The 18950-nt window shown below is 47.7% G+C and overlaps 2 protein-coding genes across 5 annotated transcripts; both read left to right on the top strand.

Moving 5' to 3' along the window:
• The first annotated feature begins 61 nt into the window (after window positions 1–61).
• Window positions 62–12800, top strand: FLCN (folliculin). 4 transcript variants are annotated; one of them, XM_088147949.1, is made up of 12 exons: window positions 62–196; window positions 1081–1342; window positions 2456–2602; window positions 3200–3421; window positions 4467–4627; window positions 5168–5259; window positions 9306–9499; window positions 9799–9912; window positions 10444–10567; window positions 10776–10907; window positions 11955–12060; window positions 12244–12800. In XM_088147949.1, the coding sequence occupies exons 2-12, from the start codon at window positions 1094–1096 to the stop codon at window positions 12443–12445; spliced, it is 1743 nt and encodes a 580-aa protein (XP_088004075.1). In that variant the 5' UTR covers window positions 62–196; window positions 1081–1093; the 3' UTR covers window positions 12446–12800. The 4 variants fall into 4 exon arrangements, with proteins under 4 accessions (XP_088004075.1, XP_088004074.1, XP_088004076.1 ...); XM_088147948.1 differs by having other exon boundaries at window positions 64–196; window positions 1042–1342; XM_088147950.1 differs by lacking the exon at window positions 10776–10907 and having other exon boundaries at window positions 64–196; window positions 1042–1342.
• Window positions 12801–14546: 1746 nt separating this feature from the next.
• Window positions 14547–17148, top strand: PLD6 (phospholipase D family member 6). Its single transcript, XM_007439538.4, has 2 exons — window positions 14547–14953; window positions 16049–17148. Exons 1-2 carry the CDS (start codon window positions 14554–14556, stop codon window positions 16330–16332), a joined length of 684 nt encoding a protein of 227 aa, XP_007439600.3. The 5' UTR covers window positions 14547–14553; the 3' UTR covers window positions 16333–17148.
• Window positions 17149–18950: the final 1802 nt, after the last annotated feature.

Here is an 18950-nt window from a genome sequence, read left to right on the forward strand (position 1 = left end):
CCGGGTTCCCCCTCCCCGAACGCATTAGATGGTTCCTCCCGCTCAGTTCAGGTCAGGCGCTTTGGGCGGCACCAGAAGCCCGGACAGGTGCGCATGCGCACTCCCGACAGATCGGAACCCTCGAGTTCTGTAATAACAGCGGGGCGACCTCAGTCAGGACTAGCAGCTTGGTTTGGCTCCCAAGGAGGGGAAAAAGGTAGGGTCGTTTGCGCATGCTGGTATCAGAATAGGGAGGGAGGCTGTATTAACCCCAGATCTCTTTTGGTGGCGAAAGACAAGCGTGTCCCCAAGTTGTAGGGGGACAGGATCACACACACACACAATCACACCCATATGCATGTATTCTTATTTATGCGGCAGGTTCATTAATACCCCAACCGGGGGGGGGGAATAGCCAAAGGTGCTGGGACTACACCTCCCAGCATTCCCATAAATGATGGGAGTTGTAGTGTTGAACTATGGGGAGTGGGGGGGAAACTTGAGGGTATCTCGCTGGATTGAAGGGGATTTTTCAGGTGGGGGGTTCCTGTGTCTGGATTCCAGAGCAGCGAGTGGCGGAGGGAGGAGGAAGGGCTGGGGCGACCCCAGTTCAGCCCCCCACAGCCCTGGCCTGGCAGGTAGCCCTGCGACCAGCTGCAGGCAAGCAGGCAGCCGCCCTACCTCGCAGGGCTGTCAGCGCTGGGTGCAATGGTTCCCTTGCTTGAGAGACAGGAGCCTAACTTTAGACTCCTGTTAAATTGGCTGCTGGTATATAAAGATAATATATTATCGCTATTATCAATAGTGTGTGCGTGTGTGTGTGTCTACAGTCCCTCCCTCTCAGCCCAGCCCACCTCACAGGGTTGTGGTTCTTGCAGGGGAAATAGGAGGCGGGGGCATCGTGCACACCGCCTTGACTTGCCCAGAATCAAGGCGGAATAGAAACCGATCGACGAACTGGTCAAAGGAAGGATTTTGCAGAAGGGATCTTTTTTTTAATTGATTGATTGATTGATTGATTGATTGATTGGATTTCTCCCGCGCCCATCTCCCCCACAATAGGAGGGGGAGGCTGCAAGGGCGATCTCTCGGCTCTTCCAGGGCGGCGGCAACCATGAACGCCATCGTCGTCCTGTGCCACTTCTGCGAGCTGCACGGGCCTCGCACCCTCTTCTGCACGGAGGTCTTGCACGCCCCTTTGCCTCGGGGCCCGCCCGGGGGAGACAGTCCGGGACAGAGCGAACAGGCGGAGGACGAGGAAGGGGGCATTCAGATGAGCAGCCGGATTCGCTCGCACAGCCCGGCCGAAGGCGCCAGCGTGGAGTCCAGCAGTCCGGGGCCCAAGAAGTCGGACATGTGTGAGGCAAGTGGTTCCCTCTTGGCCTTTAGGAGGGCAAGCGCCCTCCGGGCATACAGCCACGTGCCCCAAAAATGCCCCATCCCGTCTGCAGGATCCAAATTGATCAAATTCCAAATTTTCACAATTTTCAAATTCCAAAATCCAGATTTGATTCAAATCAGCCTTTCAAACGAGGGCTGGAAAATTACAGACGGGCCTCTCTGAATTGCTGGCTCCAGTTGCTTTATTCTAGGGCTTCTTAACCTGGCCCATTGGAAGATGGGTGGACTTCAACTCCCAGAATTCCCCAGCCAGCCATGCTGGCTGGGGAATTCTGGGAGTTGAAGTCCACCCATCCTCCAATGGCCCAAGTTGAGAAACAGTGCTTTATTTTATTTATTTATATTTCAAATTTGTCACTGCCCACCTCGCTCAAGAGCGACTTTGGGCGGTTTGCAGTAAAACAACAAATATTAATTAGGATACAATACAGACAGCATTCCTACATAAATAAATAGATACCTTCCAATATTCAGAGCGCCATTCCAAGCCTGGGGTTGCCCACTCCCCGGCTTTAATCGCCTTTCACTTCCTGCCCCTCCAGCTAATTTTCAGCTAATGCACCGCCGTTTCTGTCTTGATCTGGCTCCTGAGGTCTCCCTGCACAGCTCTGGAGGAAGAGCAGCGAATCAGTGAATTTGATTTTGCAACCCAAATTCACGCAGCTTGGCTCGGATGCTTTGTGGACGCTCTCCACGGCTACTCAGGGGCCTCGCAGCTTACCCCCTATCGAGTGCATGGGGGGAGGAAGGCGACTCTGGAGCTGGGACTGCAAGCAACCCCAAAGGGGGGTTTCTGCCCCGTGTCTAGTGAAGCTCTTCGCTTTTTTGGTGGGGATCCTGCAACGTTGGTTTGTCTTTTTATTTCTTTCTTTATTTTGCAAAGGTATATAGCCACCCATCTCACGCAACGTGACTCTGGGCAGCAGGCAAAGCTAAGGACAGCTGAAATAAACCATGAAACGCTCAAATGTAAAGAGAAAGAAAAGCTCAAAGCTCAAAGTTGTGGGAGAAGAAGTCCAGCCTCTTTGTGGGTTCGCCGCGTTTCCCACCATCGGCTTCTTTTTCACCCCGTTAGGGCTGCCGTTCCCTTCCCGTGGGACACCCGGGCTACATCAGCCACGACAAGGAAACGTCGATCAAATACATCAGCCACCAGCACCCCAACCACCCCCAGCTCTTCAGCATCGTGCGCCAGGCTTGTGTGCGCAGCCTCAGCTGTGAGGTAAGCCCCCCTGCGCCCTGAGGTTTCCTCTCGCTGTTTTCCTCTTCCCTTGCCCGGAACCGGGTCTGGCTCGAAGGGGATTCGGTCCCTTGCCAAACGTGGGGGGGAAATGCCCCTGGTTGCACGGCCTGCCTTCCTCTCTGGGAAGAACGGATGGATGGGGGACATTTTGCTTTCGATAACGCTGTGGATTCCTTTGGAAAGCTAAGGGGCCGGGGATGAACGGGAGAAGAAAATCCGTATCTGAGGCTTAAAGGGGGACGAAAGAAAGCGGCTCGCGGTGCTCTCTCGGTTTTTGGGTGGGGGGCTTTTCTAGGTGGGTGGAAATGCCCACAAGCGGGTGGCTTTTCTAGGCTTATTTATTTTTTCTATTTATTTATTCATCAAATTTGTCACGACCCGTCTTGTGAAACGGCTTGGATCCTACCTTTTAACCGACAAGCTTGGGGCCCGGGTTGCATCGGTCCCCTGCCCTTTAATCTCCTGGGGGCAGAACCGTAGTAACAACAGGCTGCCAGTCGGAAAGGCTGGCGCCAGACGGAGGGAGCGCCTGCCACCGCCGGCTTTCAGGTGTGTCCGGCTCTCTTCCTCTGCCAGGTTTGCCCGGGACGGGAAGGCCCCATCTTCTTCGGAGACGAACAGCACGGTTTTGTGTTCAGCCACACCTTCTTCATCAAGGACAGCCTGGCCCGCGGCTTCCAGCGCTGGTACAGCATCATCGCCATCATGATGGACCGCATCTACCTCATCAACTCCTGGCCTTTTCTCCTGGGGAAGATCCGGGGCATCGTCGATGAGCTGCAGGGGAAGGCTCTGAAGGTTTGGGCGGGCGGGGCGGGCGAGGGGCTGAGGCTCGCAGGGGAAGCGCGCAGGCTTTAGCGCTGGGTGGAGCCAGGTCGTGCCGTCCGTTAAGGGTGAAATCCCCTTCAGGTGACAAATACTGGTGGCTGCTTTGGGGCCAGGGAGCCTTTCAAATCTCCAAGAGCGCTTCATTTGTGTTCAGGGGTGGGCGGTTCTGTTAAAAATTCTCCTCCTCCTTTCTCCCTCCTCCTCTTTTTCTTTCTCCTTCTCCTTTCTTTCTCCTTCTCCTTTCTTTCTTCTTCCTCTCCCTCCTCCTTCTCTTCCTCCTTCTCCTTCTGCTTTTCCTTTCTCCTTTCTTTTCCTTCTCTCCCTCCTCTTCCTTCTCCTTCTCCTCCTTTCTTCCTTCTTCTCCTCTTCTCCTTCTCCTTCCTCCTTCCTCCTTCTGCTTCTCCTTTCTCCCTCCCTCCCTCCCTCCTCCTCCTCCTTCTCCTCCTCTTGTTATTGGGCCCATTTGCAGAAGCTCTATAAAGGTGATCCAGGTTGTCCTTTTTGGCAGCTGGAAAAACTCAGATTCTTGGTAGGAGTTTGGGAGATTTGTTTAATGCCAGCAACTGAGTTCCCACCAGGGAATCCTGATTTGGGGTTTGATGCAGGAGTTTTCAAGCATTTAAGATTGGCAGTTTTGGGAGCTGCAATTTCAGGACCTTTGAGGTGAGGGCTGATTGGAGGAAGACATGTTACTAATTTTACAAATGTTTAAGACTTTGCACAGGAGTTGATGATAGATAGAACATTTTTTTTGGTAGCTTATCATCTCTTTCCTTGCTTCCATACTTGCTGTTGTACATGTCCACATGCCTGCACCACTTGCCAGTTTGAGATAATAATGCCCAGGTCTGATGAAGCGGGTGCTTGAACTTCTCTGCTGGAATACATTTAATAATTTGGAAGGTCTTGCCAGCTTGTTCCCTAATGATAAATGTTCCCCAGGCTTTTGGCCCAGCTGGTTTTCGGACACCTTTTTCTTTTCCACTTATTTTTTTCATCGTTGCTTGTTACGCAGGTCTTTGAAGCTGAGCAGTACGGATGTCCGCAGCGTGCCCAGCGCATGAACACGGCGTTCACGCCTTTTCTGCATCAGCGGAATGGCAACGCGGCTCGCTCGCTCACTTCTCTCACCAATGACGAGAACCTGTGGGCCTGTCTTCACACTTCCTTTGCTTGGTGATGCATTTTGTAGACCTCTGACTTGGAAATTGGTGTGCTCAGATCTCAGGGAGGGAGCACTGAAGGGTCTGGCGATTTTAGTGCTCTAACGGGATACGGCAAGACTATCAGTTACTAAAAGGTTTTAGCTGAGTAATTAACTACCTGTCCACCAGTGATCAGTGTACAAAGTTTAATCAATCTTAGCCTTCTGCTTTTACATGCATCCATGTAAATGAAGGCCAGAGAATGTCCAGAATGTGATTTATCACCATTTGCACAGGAAGACTGCTAGTTCCCATCAACTTTTTTGAATGCCAGAATTTATTACTGTGTTTCCTTTTTGTCCAGAAGGGAAAATAGATACTGCTAAACTTCTGTCAAAGTTCATTCGCAAACCTTTGCATTTTGGAGCAGTTGATGATTCCCAAGATGTTGATGTTTATTGTTTACCTAGAAGTAGGAATGTGTGCTTTGGTGAGACTAAAGCCTAGGCTGTGGTATCTTTGTAGGCGCTCTCATATCACATTTGCTTACACCCCTCTTCAATGTCCTTAGGCTCCTGAAGGCCTGTGGTAGCAGACTCACGGAGAAGCTGTTGGAGGGGGCGCCAACAGAGGACACTTTGGTTCAGATGGAAAAGCTAGCTGGTAAAGGACTGGGCAGAAGCCCTTTTCTACAAGGAGCTTTGAGCTGCGATGAAAGCGGCTGTGGGCTGCTGAGGATCGGAATGGGGGCAGTTCCAAAAGGGGTAGAATGCAGAACATCCTCTGACCAATTTATCCCCTTGGTGGTACCTCTTCGGTGCATGTGCAAACAAAGCAGGATCAAGTCCCAGGGAGGGCCCAGAAAGTAAGGGGGCTACACAGGATCCAGGGATAGCAAGATCCCCTTTCGGTTTGGATCAGTCAGGATTGCTCTTAGGGTGAGGAAAGATCTTTCTTTGTCGTCTCTGTCATGGGTTGTTGTTGTTTAGTCGTTAAGTCGTGTCCGACTCTTCGTGACCCCATGAACCATATTGCGCCAGGCCTTCCTGTCCTTCACTGCCTCCCTGAGTTTGCTCAGTTTCATGCTCATTGCTTCAGTGATGCTATCTAACCATCTCATCCTCTGCCGTCCTCTTCTCCTTTTGCCTTCAATCTTTCCCAGCATCAGGGTCTTCTCCAAAGAGATCTCTCTTCGCATTAGGTGGCCAAAATATCTGAGCTTGAGCTTCATTATCGATCCTTCCAATGAGCAATCAGGGTTGATTTCCTTTAAGATTGACTGGTTTGACCTCCTAGCAGTCCAGGGGACTCTCAAGAGTCTTCTCCAGCACCACAGTTCAAAGGCATCAATTCTTCGGCGCTCGGCCTTCTTTATGGTCCAGCTCTCACAGCCATACATTACTACTGGAAAAACCATAGCTTTGACTATGCGGATCTTTGTCGGCAAGGTGACGTCTCTGCTTTTTAATATGCTCTCTAGGCTTGCCATAGCTTTCCTCCCAAGGAGCAAGCGTCTTTTAATTTCATGGCTGCAGTCTCCGTCTGCGGTGATCTTGGAGCCCAGATAAATGAAGTCTGTTACTGCTTCCATTTCTACCCCTTCTATTTGCCAGGAATTGATGGGTCCAGATGCCATGATCTTAGTTTTTTTAATGTTGAGTTTCAAGCCAGCTTTTGCACTCTCCTCTTTCACCCTCATCAAGAGGCTCTTTAGTTCTTCACTTTCTGCCATTAGGGTGGTATCATCTGCATATCTGAGGTTGTTGATGATTCTCCCTGCAATCTTGATTCCAGCTTGTGATTCTTCCAGCCTGGCATTTCTCATGATGTACTCTGCATATAGGTTAAATAAGCAGGGTGACAGTATACAGCCTTGTCGTACACCTTTCCCTATTTTGAACCAATCGGTTGTTCCATGACCGGTTCTAACTGTTGCTTCTTGGCCCGCATACAGATTTCTCAGGAGACAGGTAAGGTGGTCTGGTATTCCCATCTCTTTAAGAATTTGCCACAGTTTGTTGTGATCCACACAATCAAAGGCTTTTGCATAGTCAATGAAGCAGAAGTAGATATTTTTCTGGAACTCTCGTGCTTTCTCCATGATCCAGCGAATGTTGGCGATTTGATCTCTAGTTCCTCTGCCTCTTCGAAACCCAGCTTGTACATCCGGTAGTTCTCGGTTCATGTATTGCTGAAGCCTAGCTTGTAGGATTTTGAGCATAACCTTGCTAGCATGTGAAATGAGTGCAATTGTGCGATAGTTTGAGCATTCTTTGGCGTTGCCCTTCTTTGGAATTGGAACGTAAACTGACCTTTTCCAATCCCGTGGCCACTGTTGCGTTTTCCAAACTTGCTGGCATATTGAGTGCAGCACTTTAACACCATCATCTTTTAGTATTTTAAATAACTCAGCTGGAATACTGTCATCTCCACTAGCTTTGTTGTTAGCAATGCTTCCTAAGGCCCACTTGACTTCACTCTCTAGGATGTCTGGCTCAAGGTCAGTGATCACACCAGCGTGGACATCAGGGACATTAAGATCTTTCTTGTATAGTTCTTCTGTGTATTCTTGCCACCTCTTCTTAATCTCTTCTGCTTCTGTTAGGTCCCTGCCTTTTTTGTCCTTTATCATGCCCATCTTTGCACTAAACATTCCTTTCATATCTCCAATTTTCTTGTAGAGATCTCTAGTCTTCCCCATTCTATTGTTTTCCTCAATTTCTTTGCATTGTTCATTTAAGAAGGCCTTCTTATCTCTCCTGGCTATTCTCTGGAAATCTGCATTCAGTTGCTTATATCTTTCCCTTTCACCCTTGCTTTTCGCATTCCTTCTTTCCACAGCTATTTGTAAAGCCTCATCAGACAGCCATTTTGCTTTCTTGCATTTCTTTTTCTTTGGGATGGTTTTAGTTGCTGCCTCCTGTACAATGTTACGGACCTCCGTCCATAGTTCTTCAGGCACTCTGTCTACCAAATCTAATCCTCTAGATCTATTCATCACCTTCACTGTGTACTCACAAGGAATATGATCTAAGTCATACCTGAGTGGTCTAGTGGTTTTCCCTACATTCTTCAATTTAAGCCTAAACTTTGCAGTAAGAAGCTCATGATCTGAGCCACAGTCAGCTCCTGGTCTTGTTTTTGCTGTCTGTATAGAGCTTCTCCATCTTTGGCTGCAAAGTATATAATCAATCTGGTTTCGGTATTGACCATCTGGTGATGTCCATGTGTAGAGTCGTCTCTTGTGTTGTTGGAAAAGAGTGTTTGCTATGACTAGCTTGTTCTCTTGACAGAACTCTATTAGCCTTTGCCCTGCTTCATTTTGTGCTCCAAGGCCAAACTTGCCTGTTATTCCGATTACTCCTTGACTTCCTACTTTAGCATTCCAATCCCCTATGATGAAAAGGACATCTTTTTTTGGTGCTAGTTCTAGAAGGTGTTGTAGGTCTTCATAGAACCGGTCAACTTCAGCTTCTTCGGCATCAGTGGTTGGGGCATAGACTTGGATTACTGTGATGTTGAATGGTTTGCCTTGGATACGCACTGAGATCATTCTGTCGTTTTTGAGGTTGTACCCCATTACTGCCTTTCCCACTCTCTTATTGATTATGAGTGCAACTCCATTTCTTCTAAGGGTTTCTTGGCCACAGTAGTAGATATAACGGTCACCTGAATTAAATTCACCCATTCCCGTCCATTTCAGTTCGCTGATTCCCAAGATGTCGATGTTCAGTCTTGTCATCTCATGTTTGACCACATCCAGCTTGCCTTGGTTCATAGATCTTACATTCCAGGTACCTATACAATATTGTTCTTTACAGCATCGGACCTTCTTTTCGCTTCCAGATACATCCACAGCTGAACGTCCTTTCGGCTTTGGCCCAGCCGCTTCACTCTTTCTGGAGCTACTTGGAAATGTCCTCCGCTCTTCCCCAGTAGCATATTGGACACCTTCCGACCTGAGGGGCTCATCTTCCGGCGTCATATCTTTTAGCCTTTTAACATTGTCCGTGGGGTTTTCTTGGCAAGGATACCGGAGTGGGTTGCCATTCCCTTCTCCAGTGGACCACATTTTGTCAGAACTCTCTGTCATGACCTGTCCGTCTTGGGTGGCCCTGCACGGTATAGCTCATGGCTTCACTGAGTTACGCAAGCCCCTTCGCCACGACAAGGCAGTGATCCATGAAGGGGCTGTCATGGGTAGGTTAGAAAAATAAAGAGTTTCCCCAGGATAGGAAAAGGAGGTCTCTCCCCTCCCTTTCCAGCATGGAGAAAAGTTCCACTCCATCACCTGACGCGAAGGTGCGTAAGTCACGCAACTTTTCCAGAAGCTAACTAGGTAGGGCATGATGAATTGGGGGACATCTGGGGAGCTTCCATTCTGCCTTTCGAATTAAGGAAAATGAAGAAATCTAAGTATGTTCTAGCTTTCTTTTTTAATCCCTTGCTACCGTCTGGTTTTTAAAAATCCACATAGAGCACCACCCTACGCAGAAAGGCAGCCTTTAATTCTCTGTGGGAGAATTGGGTGCTGCGAGAGGAGTGCTGCTGGGAAGTGCCGGAGCACCCAGCTTGACCCGAGTTGCGGAAACGAATGTAGATGATAGACAGACTGAAGTTCTTGCTCATGAAAAGCCAGCTTCCTTGTCTTCCTTGTGCAGGATGGAGCCAGACATTGAAAGCCCTTTCCCTCTTTTTTTTCTCTCGAGATTTGGAGGAAGAATCAGAAGCCTGGGATAACTCGGAGGAAGAAGAAGGGAAATCTACCAGCCAGACGGATGCCCGAGAAGCCCCGGAGCAAATGAAGAGCCAGGCGGATTTGGCTTTTCTGGCAGACTGCAGCAGCTGGACGGGGCCGACCAGGAGTCCGTCCGTCTTCCGTTCCCTCCGGCATTTGAGACAGGCAAGGAATGGCGGTTGCGTCACTGGAAGAGGAGAGGAGATGGGGTGCCATCGGTCAGAACGGGGGCTTTTCCCATCTGGACATTTTTGGGGGGCTCTTGGATGCTTCCAAAGTACACAGGGACACACAGGAAACGGTGACAGAGAACTATTTTAAATAAAAGGGCGGCAACATCCAGAACTTTGGAAACACGGTGTAAAGTAAAAGTAAAGGAACGTAAAAGGAAATGAGTGAGATAGCATCCTTTTTTGAGGGGGGGAGGAGGAAGCCTTTAAGCATGTTTGTTGTGCCTTCCCCAGGTCTTGGGGTCCTCGGCTTTCCGCATGTTGGCGTGGCATGTCCTCATGGGGAACCAGGTCATCTGGAAAGCGCAGGATCGAGACCTCATCCAGTCCGCCTTTGATGTCCTGCGGGTAGGAAATCCTGCGCTTCTTTCTCCGCCCCATCCTGTACTAACCGGTTTCTGATTTGCTGGTCTGCCCTGATGTCATAATTGGGGTGTGACCCCCAGAGTTGTAGTCCTCTAGGTCTTCCCCAACCCTGAATGGTGGTGCCTTGAATTGTTTAGGATCGCGTTCATCAATTTTTGGTCTTAATCTTGTGGTATTGATACTGTCGGCCATTCAAAGCCTCTAGAAACCGAGTGATGTATATCGCAGTAGGAGTAATAATAATAATAATAATAATAATAATAATAATAATAATAATAGGTGTTATTGTTGTTATTATTCCACGATAGCCTGGATGTCCTGCATGCCGAGAGCCCGTTTCAGGGCTTGTATCTTCAGATTAGGCTCTTCTGTTAAATCTTGGGGAGCTGTGCCCAGTCACCCCTGCCCGTATTCAGAAGACAGCGTTCCACGTACTGGTTTGCAAACCACTTTGGGTGGACGAAATTTGTGCTTGCAACTGGATTCTCACCCGCCGTCTCTTTCGTTTGCTAGACCATGTTGCCTGTGGGCTGCGTTCGGATCATCCCTTACAGCGACCAATACGAGGAGGCTTACCGGTGTAACTTCTTGGGCCTTGGCACCCAAGTGCAAATCCCGTCTCACGTATTGTCATCTGGTAAGAGCGATTCTTTCTCTCCCCTCCCTGGGCTGGTAGAAAAGATCGGTAACCCTTTGCGTGGGGGATGGAAACCCCTTATGGCCAGTAAAGTAGGTTGGTGCCCCGGATGCAGGGATGTTAACGTTTTAGTTGCTTAGGCTGGCTCCCTTTACTGCCCCTACAACTCCAGAGGGGTGGTATGGATAAACGTCGTTTCCCGCTCCAGAATTTGCCGTCCTTGTGGAAGTCCGCACTGCTACGAGGTCCAGCCTTTACCCTGTCCTGTTTGAGGATGACCAGCCCCTCAGTAAATACGAGTTCGTTGTTACCAGCGGCAGCCCTCTGGCAGCAGACAGAGGTGAGCCACACGCGACAAGTCAGAGCCATTTCGGGAGAGGGTCAAAGTGCTGTCTGACTTGTAGTTTGCGAAACAAAAGGAGTTGTGTCATGACGCTTTAAAAAAGAACTTCCTTCGTAACTTTGAAAGACATTTGTTATGCAGCTGGAAATGCAGGAGAAAAAAGATGGATTGATGCCCTGAAATATATTTGTCTTTAAAACCATTTCTATTCATCTTTATTATCTGCTTGGCTAGCTCATAGTGTAGGTGAATTTACAAGATGAATCATTTTTCTGTCAATTGGGAGCATTTGAAGGACATTTAGCAAAATTCTGGATTTGCAAGATGTGGCGAGAGAGTCAGTGCTCTCAGGGCCAAAACCCGATTCTTTCTGTAAACCGGAATGGGCAACCCAGGATTAAATGGGTGCAGATCTACGGGCAAAAAGGTGTTATGTGAACCTTAGGGAGGTTTCTGAAGGAGGCCCTGTTGCCAAGCCAGATGTAATCTAAAAGTTTTTCTGCCCACTTGCAGACTGCAAATACCACATTTTCTTACTTGATCTGAGTTACAAACTGCAAAGGGGATATTGGTGGAGAACTCTGTGTAATTTGAAGAAATGCTTATTTTTTATCCTTACCCCAGTCAGATTTAAATTGTTTGCTGTTAGCTGGCACGCTTGTATTTCTTCGTTTATATAAGGTATTGGGGAGGGGGGCCTTTGAATCAGCGTTGACTCCTGGACTAGTCCCTGCAGTTTTCTTGGCAAGGTTTTTCAGAAGTGGTTGGCCCTGGCCGCCTCCTTCCTGGGGCTGAGAGAGAGGGGCTGGCCCAAGGCAGAGGGCAAGGGCCAATCACTTCTGAAATCTTGCCCAGAAAACTGCAGGGACTAGTCCATGCAGTCGCCAGGAGTCAACACTGACTCGAAGCAACCAAAAAACCCCTCCACAAAGTATCAGTAGATGTGTGCGAAACTTAAGAAAAGGCATTTGATAAATGCGGTGCTGATTAAGAGGGAATGGTAGAAAAGCTAGCTGATATTCAAGCCTTTCTTCCCAACTGCAGTTGGTCCTACCATCCTGAACAAGATTGAAGCTGCTCTGATGAACCAGAACCTCTCGGTGGATGTGGTGGACCAGTGCCTTGTTTGCCTGAAGGAGGAGTGGATGAAGTAAGGCGGAGTTTTAGCTTGAGAAGCAGTTGGCTTCTAGAGTCAGTTATCTTCTGGAGGCTTCCTTTAAGGAAGGAAGGGAGTAGTGCCGCGTGGTCCCCAGAAACTCATTTTTTAAAACCTGGCCCGGGGAAGCGTTTGGAATGTATGTAACGAATGGTTCTCATTTTTTGCCTTCTGCAGTAAAGTGAAGGTCCTCTTTAAGTTCACCAAAGTGGACAGCAGGCCCAAGGAAGATACCCAAAAGTTGCTGAGTATCTTGGGAGCCTCTGAAGAGGATAATGTCAAGCTTCTGAAGTTCTGGATGACGGGCTTGAGTAAGACCTACAAGTCGCACTTGATGTCGACAGTTCGCAGTCCAACTTCTCTGGAGTCACGGAACTAGCCTGAGGAACTCTGGTTGCATTTAGTGAATTTCTGTCAATCCTTTCGTTTTGTGCGCGATGGAGGAGCATGGATATCCTGGTGCAACAGTCTATAGGCCGACTGAGACAGAAAGGCAAAGGTTCAAGGAAGGTCCATTGGTTTCAAAACTGCATACACCAAAGACTTTCCACCTTTCATGTACTGCACCACCATTTGGGTTTCTATGAGGTTACAAACTCTCCTTTCTCTTGAAACGCTCTAATTTATTGCTGTTACACGGGGTTTTCAGTATCTGCCATTTGATGAAGACAGTCTGAGCCCGTCTTTTGTTCCTTTGTTCCTTCTAATCAATGGTGGCATCAGATGAATTAAAATCCAACCTCCATAATCACCAGCGTTCACTTGCAGTGTTGCCAATGTGGAATGCCTGTGAATTTTCTGAAATTAGACTGGGAGTTTTCATGCTGCTGATGGAATGTCCTGGTTAAGTCACTTCCTGCTGTATCTCAAAATAAAATTAAGGGATAGCTGTTTGATGTTAGAATTCACTCAGCTGTATTTGGGAAATCAGAAATGCATCCTTAAATTGAGCTGTATTCTTTAGTCTAATATTGAGACTGAATTGTCTTGTATGGAAAGGGAAACTTCCGTATTTTTCATTAGCTTGGGAGATTTTGCCACCAACAACTCTCAGTTGAATTCTGGTGGAAGGTAATGTAAAAACGTATTTGTATCTGGTTTATAAAAAAAATGCTGGGTGCCTGGCCTCCAAGCCAGTAGCTCTTTTGTCAGTAGCGAATAGAAAGAAAGCAAAACTGTAGTGGGTTTTTAAATTTCATTGCACCAAAACCAGATATTATTATGAGACCCTATTCCTACATGTTGACAAAACCATATTAATTTTATTGGAAAAGGTATTTAGGGAGCAGTGAAGCTATGTATATATTATTAAGGCCCATTAATTCAGTGAGAGAATGTTAAGTGTGTTCCCATGTTTCCCTGTGGCTACCTTGAGACTTTAAAATATAAATTTCGGATTTTTCTCCGATTTTATGCTATAGCCAAGGCTGCTAAATGATTAAGGTATTTCTGTCATAATTCAAGTCTTCAGCAGGATATACAGCTACAAAATGAACAGGTGGATGTCTTGATGGATTGGTTTAATCAAAATAAAAGTGTTTGTGACAAAAATTGAATATGGAAAATTCAGGAACCTATGCAAGGATGTAACATTTATGTTTTCTTCATGTTACCATGAGATTAATTCAGTTCTTTGTATTTTTAACTGCACAGCTAAGGTGAGTATCAATTAAACTCTATGAATCTTTTCTGCCAAGAAAAGTAATTCTGAACGCATTTTATACTGAATATATTGAAAGGGAGAAAATAAGTGGAATAATAGAGATCCTAATTTGTTAACAATTTTATTCTTGTGAATATATTGAAATATTTATAGTCACTCCTTTTCTGAAAGATTTCTTAAAATAGTTATGATTTTTCTTTCATGTGTAATTCATGGCGTTTGTGTTGAATTTTTGTTGTGTATAAAAATGCATATAATAAAAGGTTCTTCCCCAAGAGGGGGAAAAAATCATGTTTTTACTATCTAGACAAAATGAGGCTTTTCAAAGAATGGGTTTAATGTAACAGCAGCAAATTTTTAAAATAATCCTTTGGACTTGGAGAGATGCACCAAAAGGATTTGCTTTGCACAAGATTTTTTTAAAAAATTCCCACTAAAGGTTTCTAAAAAGGAAGTTTGGCCTCTTTTGTCCAAAATCTATGACTGACTGTCACAAGTCGTTTTTGCCCCTAATTGTGGTTAAAGCCATGTTTTTAACCTCTTTTGAACCATTCCCACGATCCTGCTACAAGAGAACCTTCCAAGCTGAAAGCCGCGACCCTCCGCATCGCCTCCAACTCCCACAAGGCCTGACGAGCAAAACGTTCGAGCGGGAACGATGGGAATTGAAGTCCACGCAGTGTGGGAAAGCCCAGGACGGAGGGCGCATGCGTGGCAAAGGCGCTTCGGTTGAGACGCTGCGTACACCCCGCTTGTTTCCTTAGAGTGGGGCGCATGCGCGCTCCTCGAGGCGGGAAGATAAAACCTGCGGGCCGCGGCGGCGCATGCGCGCAGCCCCTGAAGCGACGATGTGGCGGGCCGTGCTAGCCGTGGGGCTCGGCGTGGCGCTGGAGGCGCTGTTGGCTTGGCTGCTGAGGCGGCGGCCGGCGGCGGCGGTGCGCGAGGTTCTCTTCTTCCCTTCGCGGCTGACCTGCACCGAGGGGCTGTTGGCGGAGGCGCCCTGCGCGTGCCCGCTGCCGCACGGCGAGAGCGCGCTGGGCCGCCTGCTGGCGCGCGTGCTGGCGGCGCGGCGCTCGCTCGAGCTGTGCGTGTTCGCCTTCTCCAGCCCGCAGCTCTGCCGCGCCGTCGTCCTCCTGCACCGCCGCGGCGTCCGTGTCCGCGTCGTCGTCGACGCCGACTACATGGCGCTCCGAGGGTCGCAGGTCGGGCCGTTGAGGAGAGCCGGTGAGGGGCGGGGCCGGGCCGCGGTAGGCGGGGCCGTAGTCTGGGCGGCCAATGGGAAAAGGGGAAGCCGGGGCGAACCATCGCGCGTTCCGGGGGGGGAGGCGGGGAATCAACGCAGGGAGGCGGGTGGGGCGGAGCACGCTGGCTGGGGAATTCTGGGAGTTGAAGTCCACCCATCTTCAAGTTGCCACGGTTGAGAACGCTCACCTGAGCCATGTGTGGGTCGCCCACCTGACAGCAGGGAGTTTGGAGGGCCCCCAACGAGGGGCAGCAGCCCCACAAATCGAATCAGCCGGCCAGAGACCGACAATCAGAACGAACCATTGGGAGGTTACGGGGGGAGGTGGAAAAGTAGCAGCAGGAGATGGGTGAGTGGCCCTGGGCTCACCTTGGGGTGGAAGACGGGTGCAGACGTTGTCAGGGGTGAGCGAGCTGGTGGGTTTGGGTTTATCGATCTAAACACAGCCGCCCGTCCACGGCGAGGCTGGACGGCAGGCAAAGGATTCGAACCCAGGACTCAACCCACTGAACATGAACACGCGTCTGGGTTTGGAACGTCCCCTTTCAAAGCCATGAAGGACTAACAAACCCACCCACAGGGCTGCTTTAACCTTCCTGCCTGAACGCTTAAAGGCGCACCCAGCCCTTGAGCGCTTGATGGATGGAGCCTGAAGCGTTGTCAAAAGAAGTGAGAAGGGATGGTTATTCTGCCCCCTCGGTGGCAGGGAAACGGGCGAGTCAAGAGCATCAGGCTGCCCCTGCGTGAGCTCTGCCCTTTCGGACCTGAGCACCAGGCCACGCGGTGTGGCCCTTGTGTCAGGACAGCCTTGCTTTTCCCCACTGACCTGTTGGTCTGACCTCCGGATGAAGAGAGACATAAAAATAACCAACGAGGCGGAAAGGGGTTACAGAAGACGGATGGGTGGTGGAAGAAGAAGAGGGTCAGATGCGGATTTGTGCTAACGCAGGTGGATGGAGGACAAAAGCGAGCGAGCAGAAAGATGAGGTGGTTTGGTCGTACTGACGCCATTCTGCATAAGTTGGGTGACAAGCAAAATTAACTGGCACTGAGTGGAGTTTTCTCTTCTTTCAAAGGGATTCAGGTACGCCATGATCAGGAGAGCGGCTACATGCATCATAAGTTTGCCATCGTTGACAAGAAGGTGCTGATCACAGGCTCCTTGAACTGGACCACTCAAGCAATCCAGAACAACAGAGAGAATGTGCTGGTGGTAGAAGATCAGGATTGCGTGAACATTTTTCTGGCAGAATTTGAAAAGATTTGGGAAGACTACAATCCTGCTAATTATACATTTTTCTCTGAACATGAGAAACAGGGGCTGGAAAAGGGTAAAGCTAATTCTGGGACAAAAATATAGTGTGGCAGAGAAAATAGGGTTTGGGGAGTTTGGGTTCAGAAACTCTCGGGTTATTTGGGAATGGCAGTTACTTTAAAATGAAGGTAAGTAGCAAGCAAAGAATTACACAAGCAGTGTATTCCTAAGTGTGTTCCATAAGTTTACTTTCCAAGGAATAGAACTTGAGATATGCTTTATTAAGTGATATAAACCTGCAGGAATATTACAGAACACTGAAGACAGAATGCAATGCAGGAATTGTATACTGATCTTTGTAAACCCATTTCCTGCATGTGGAAAGTTAACATTCCAAGATGTTACCTTTAATCTGTGAACATATGCGGGATCAGCTCTCGCATCTGTATCGGGAGAGAGAAGAGGCTCAGGAAGGCTGAAAAACCACCATCCAAGGAGCAGTTGAAATCCTGAGCTATGGAACAGATCATGTCTGTGCTACATGTTTGAACTCTGGGACTTAAGAACCTGAAAGCAGGAAGTGGAGAGGCAGAACCGTCTAACTGCATGTTTAGAACTCTAAGAACATGTCCAAGTGCAGCCAAAGCTACGATGACACTGTTTAAATGTTTCTCTGTGTCAAAGGGTATTAGTAGCAGTGGCTTTAAGTCTTGTGTTACTGATGAGAAAGATGCCAAGAGAACTCTTGGAAGAGACTAAAACATTATTTGAGGCAAATATTAATCTATGAATGCTTTGAATAAGTTGTCAGGGCTTTACCTCCGATTTGTTTCGTTCTTTTAGTGATTAAAGCTGTGGTTCCAAAGAACAGGTGTGAATGTGTTTATTGCAATATTTTTGGGACAATAACACTCAGCTAGTTGTGAAGTAGCTACATGTACCCCTGGCTGACTGAAAGGTGTTAGAAATAATCCAGCACCTACTTTTGTAAGTAACAACTGCTTATCTTTCAGTTGTTGATTTCAATTCAATGTTTACACACTCTGCTTTAAAGCAATTCTTTTATTTCTACTGAAATTTAGTAGGGAATACCACTCTCTATGAAGCCAGCATCATGACCAATTACTTGTAAAATCACATGCTTTAGCAGTACAGTAACACTGAAGGATGTGCCATCTCCAGCTACAATAAAAACCTTCGTTACAGCATACCAAGGGTGGTGCAAAAATAGTTTATTACGATATAATTTTATGTATAGGTAAGTAATTATATTTACAAAATAATCATCAGCTACATCCATGGGAACCCTAGCATGTCACACAAGGTTTGTAAGGAATAAATACTGTGACATAAGTGATATTTCTACAGTGAACAGCTGAAGGGAGAATTAGCTCCCTTAAAAGCATGAAGAGACACCATTCAGAATCTCACGAGATTCAAACACATTCTTTGAGAGAGAGAGGTTGGACGCATCGTTCAGCAGATAGATTTGCCAGGACTTTCCTGAGTCCCCCTAAAACACGCCCTCTTGGTTTGAGTGGACTGCTTGTTTACCTGCCCTCCAAATGGACTCACCTTATTACACCCTGAATTTTGCTGGTAGGCACGAATTATACATTCCCACGCTCAGCTCTCAGATGACCCCTTTGTGATCCAATCAGCTATCGCCGACTTGGTGAAGCTTACGTGGGACTCAGAGGGGCAGACGTGGTGGCCTCAGCAGCTTTCTGAAGGAAGGCGGTGATGAGTAGCCCAGGAGGAAGGACCTCATAGTGATCCATGCGCACAGCCTCCCCATTCCCTCTCCGGCCACACCTACTTTGTCCAGACAAGTTCATATGGAGGGAATGGATCAGCAGAGTCTTCAGCCGTTCAAGAACAACGGGATTCAGACATTTCTTACGCGTGGTTGCTTCTGGCTTATATTTAAAGTAGTAATGGTGTTACTCTACTGAGAGAAGGAAATGACATCTAGCCAATTCTCACAACCCGATGGAGTTCCACTGTTAACAGCTCGTTTCATTGACTCTTGTGCAGACTTACAGGCATGGCTAATTCCATGGCAAAACCAAGATTTTTCTTAGGATTATTCCCCAATGCTTGTAGTTGGTCACGGGCTCTAATTCTATTAGCAAGGGTGCTCCCCCCACTGAACGCCCCCCCCCGAAGCTACATTGTCATGTACAATAGTGTAACTGTGAAGGGAACTATCAAAACTACAGAAGCTGTATTCTGCCATGCTGTGACCACAGTGCAGAATAACACGATACAGATAGATGGACAGTAGGAAGCAAAATCTACTCGGTTTCCTTGGAGAAATCCTTGGTTTAGTCTGCAACAGTGTTAACATGCAATAATAAGGTGTATCTTTGATGACTTAGAGATGCTACCATCACCACTGCTCTATGAACATACAGTAAAGCCTCAATTTATTGGACCGTAACAGATTTCGAACACAGCAGACAAAGTCCATTTGCCACTGTATGCATACATACAATCCTATGTGTTATTTAATGGACATTGAGGTCTAACAGATGCCCTCCCGTTAGTCCATTAAACTGAGTTTACTGTAATGTAACTGCATATCCCAGGTTATTTACGCCACTGTCAGTTACAAGCTTACTGAATTGAATGAGGAAGAAAACTACTGTATAGTAAGTAGGTTTTAAAACACTGTACGTATTTTCTTTGGAGAGGCATTTCCAAAACTAAAAAGGATCAGA

Source organism: Python bivittatus, unplaced genomic scaffold, assembly GCF_059951505.1.
Source record: "Python bivittatus isolate LINGU-HERP-01145 unplaced genomic scaffold, Pbiv_v1 ctg000560_np1212, whole genome shotgun sequence".
Taxonomy (NCBI): Eukaryota; Metazoa; Chordata; class Lepidosauria; order Squamata; family Pythonidae; genus Python; species Python bivittatus.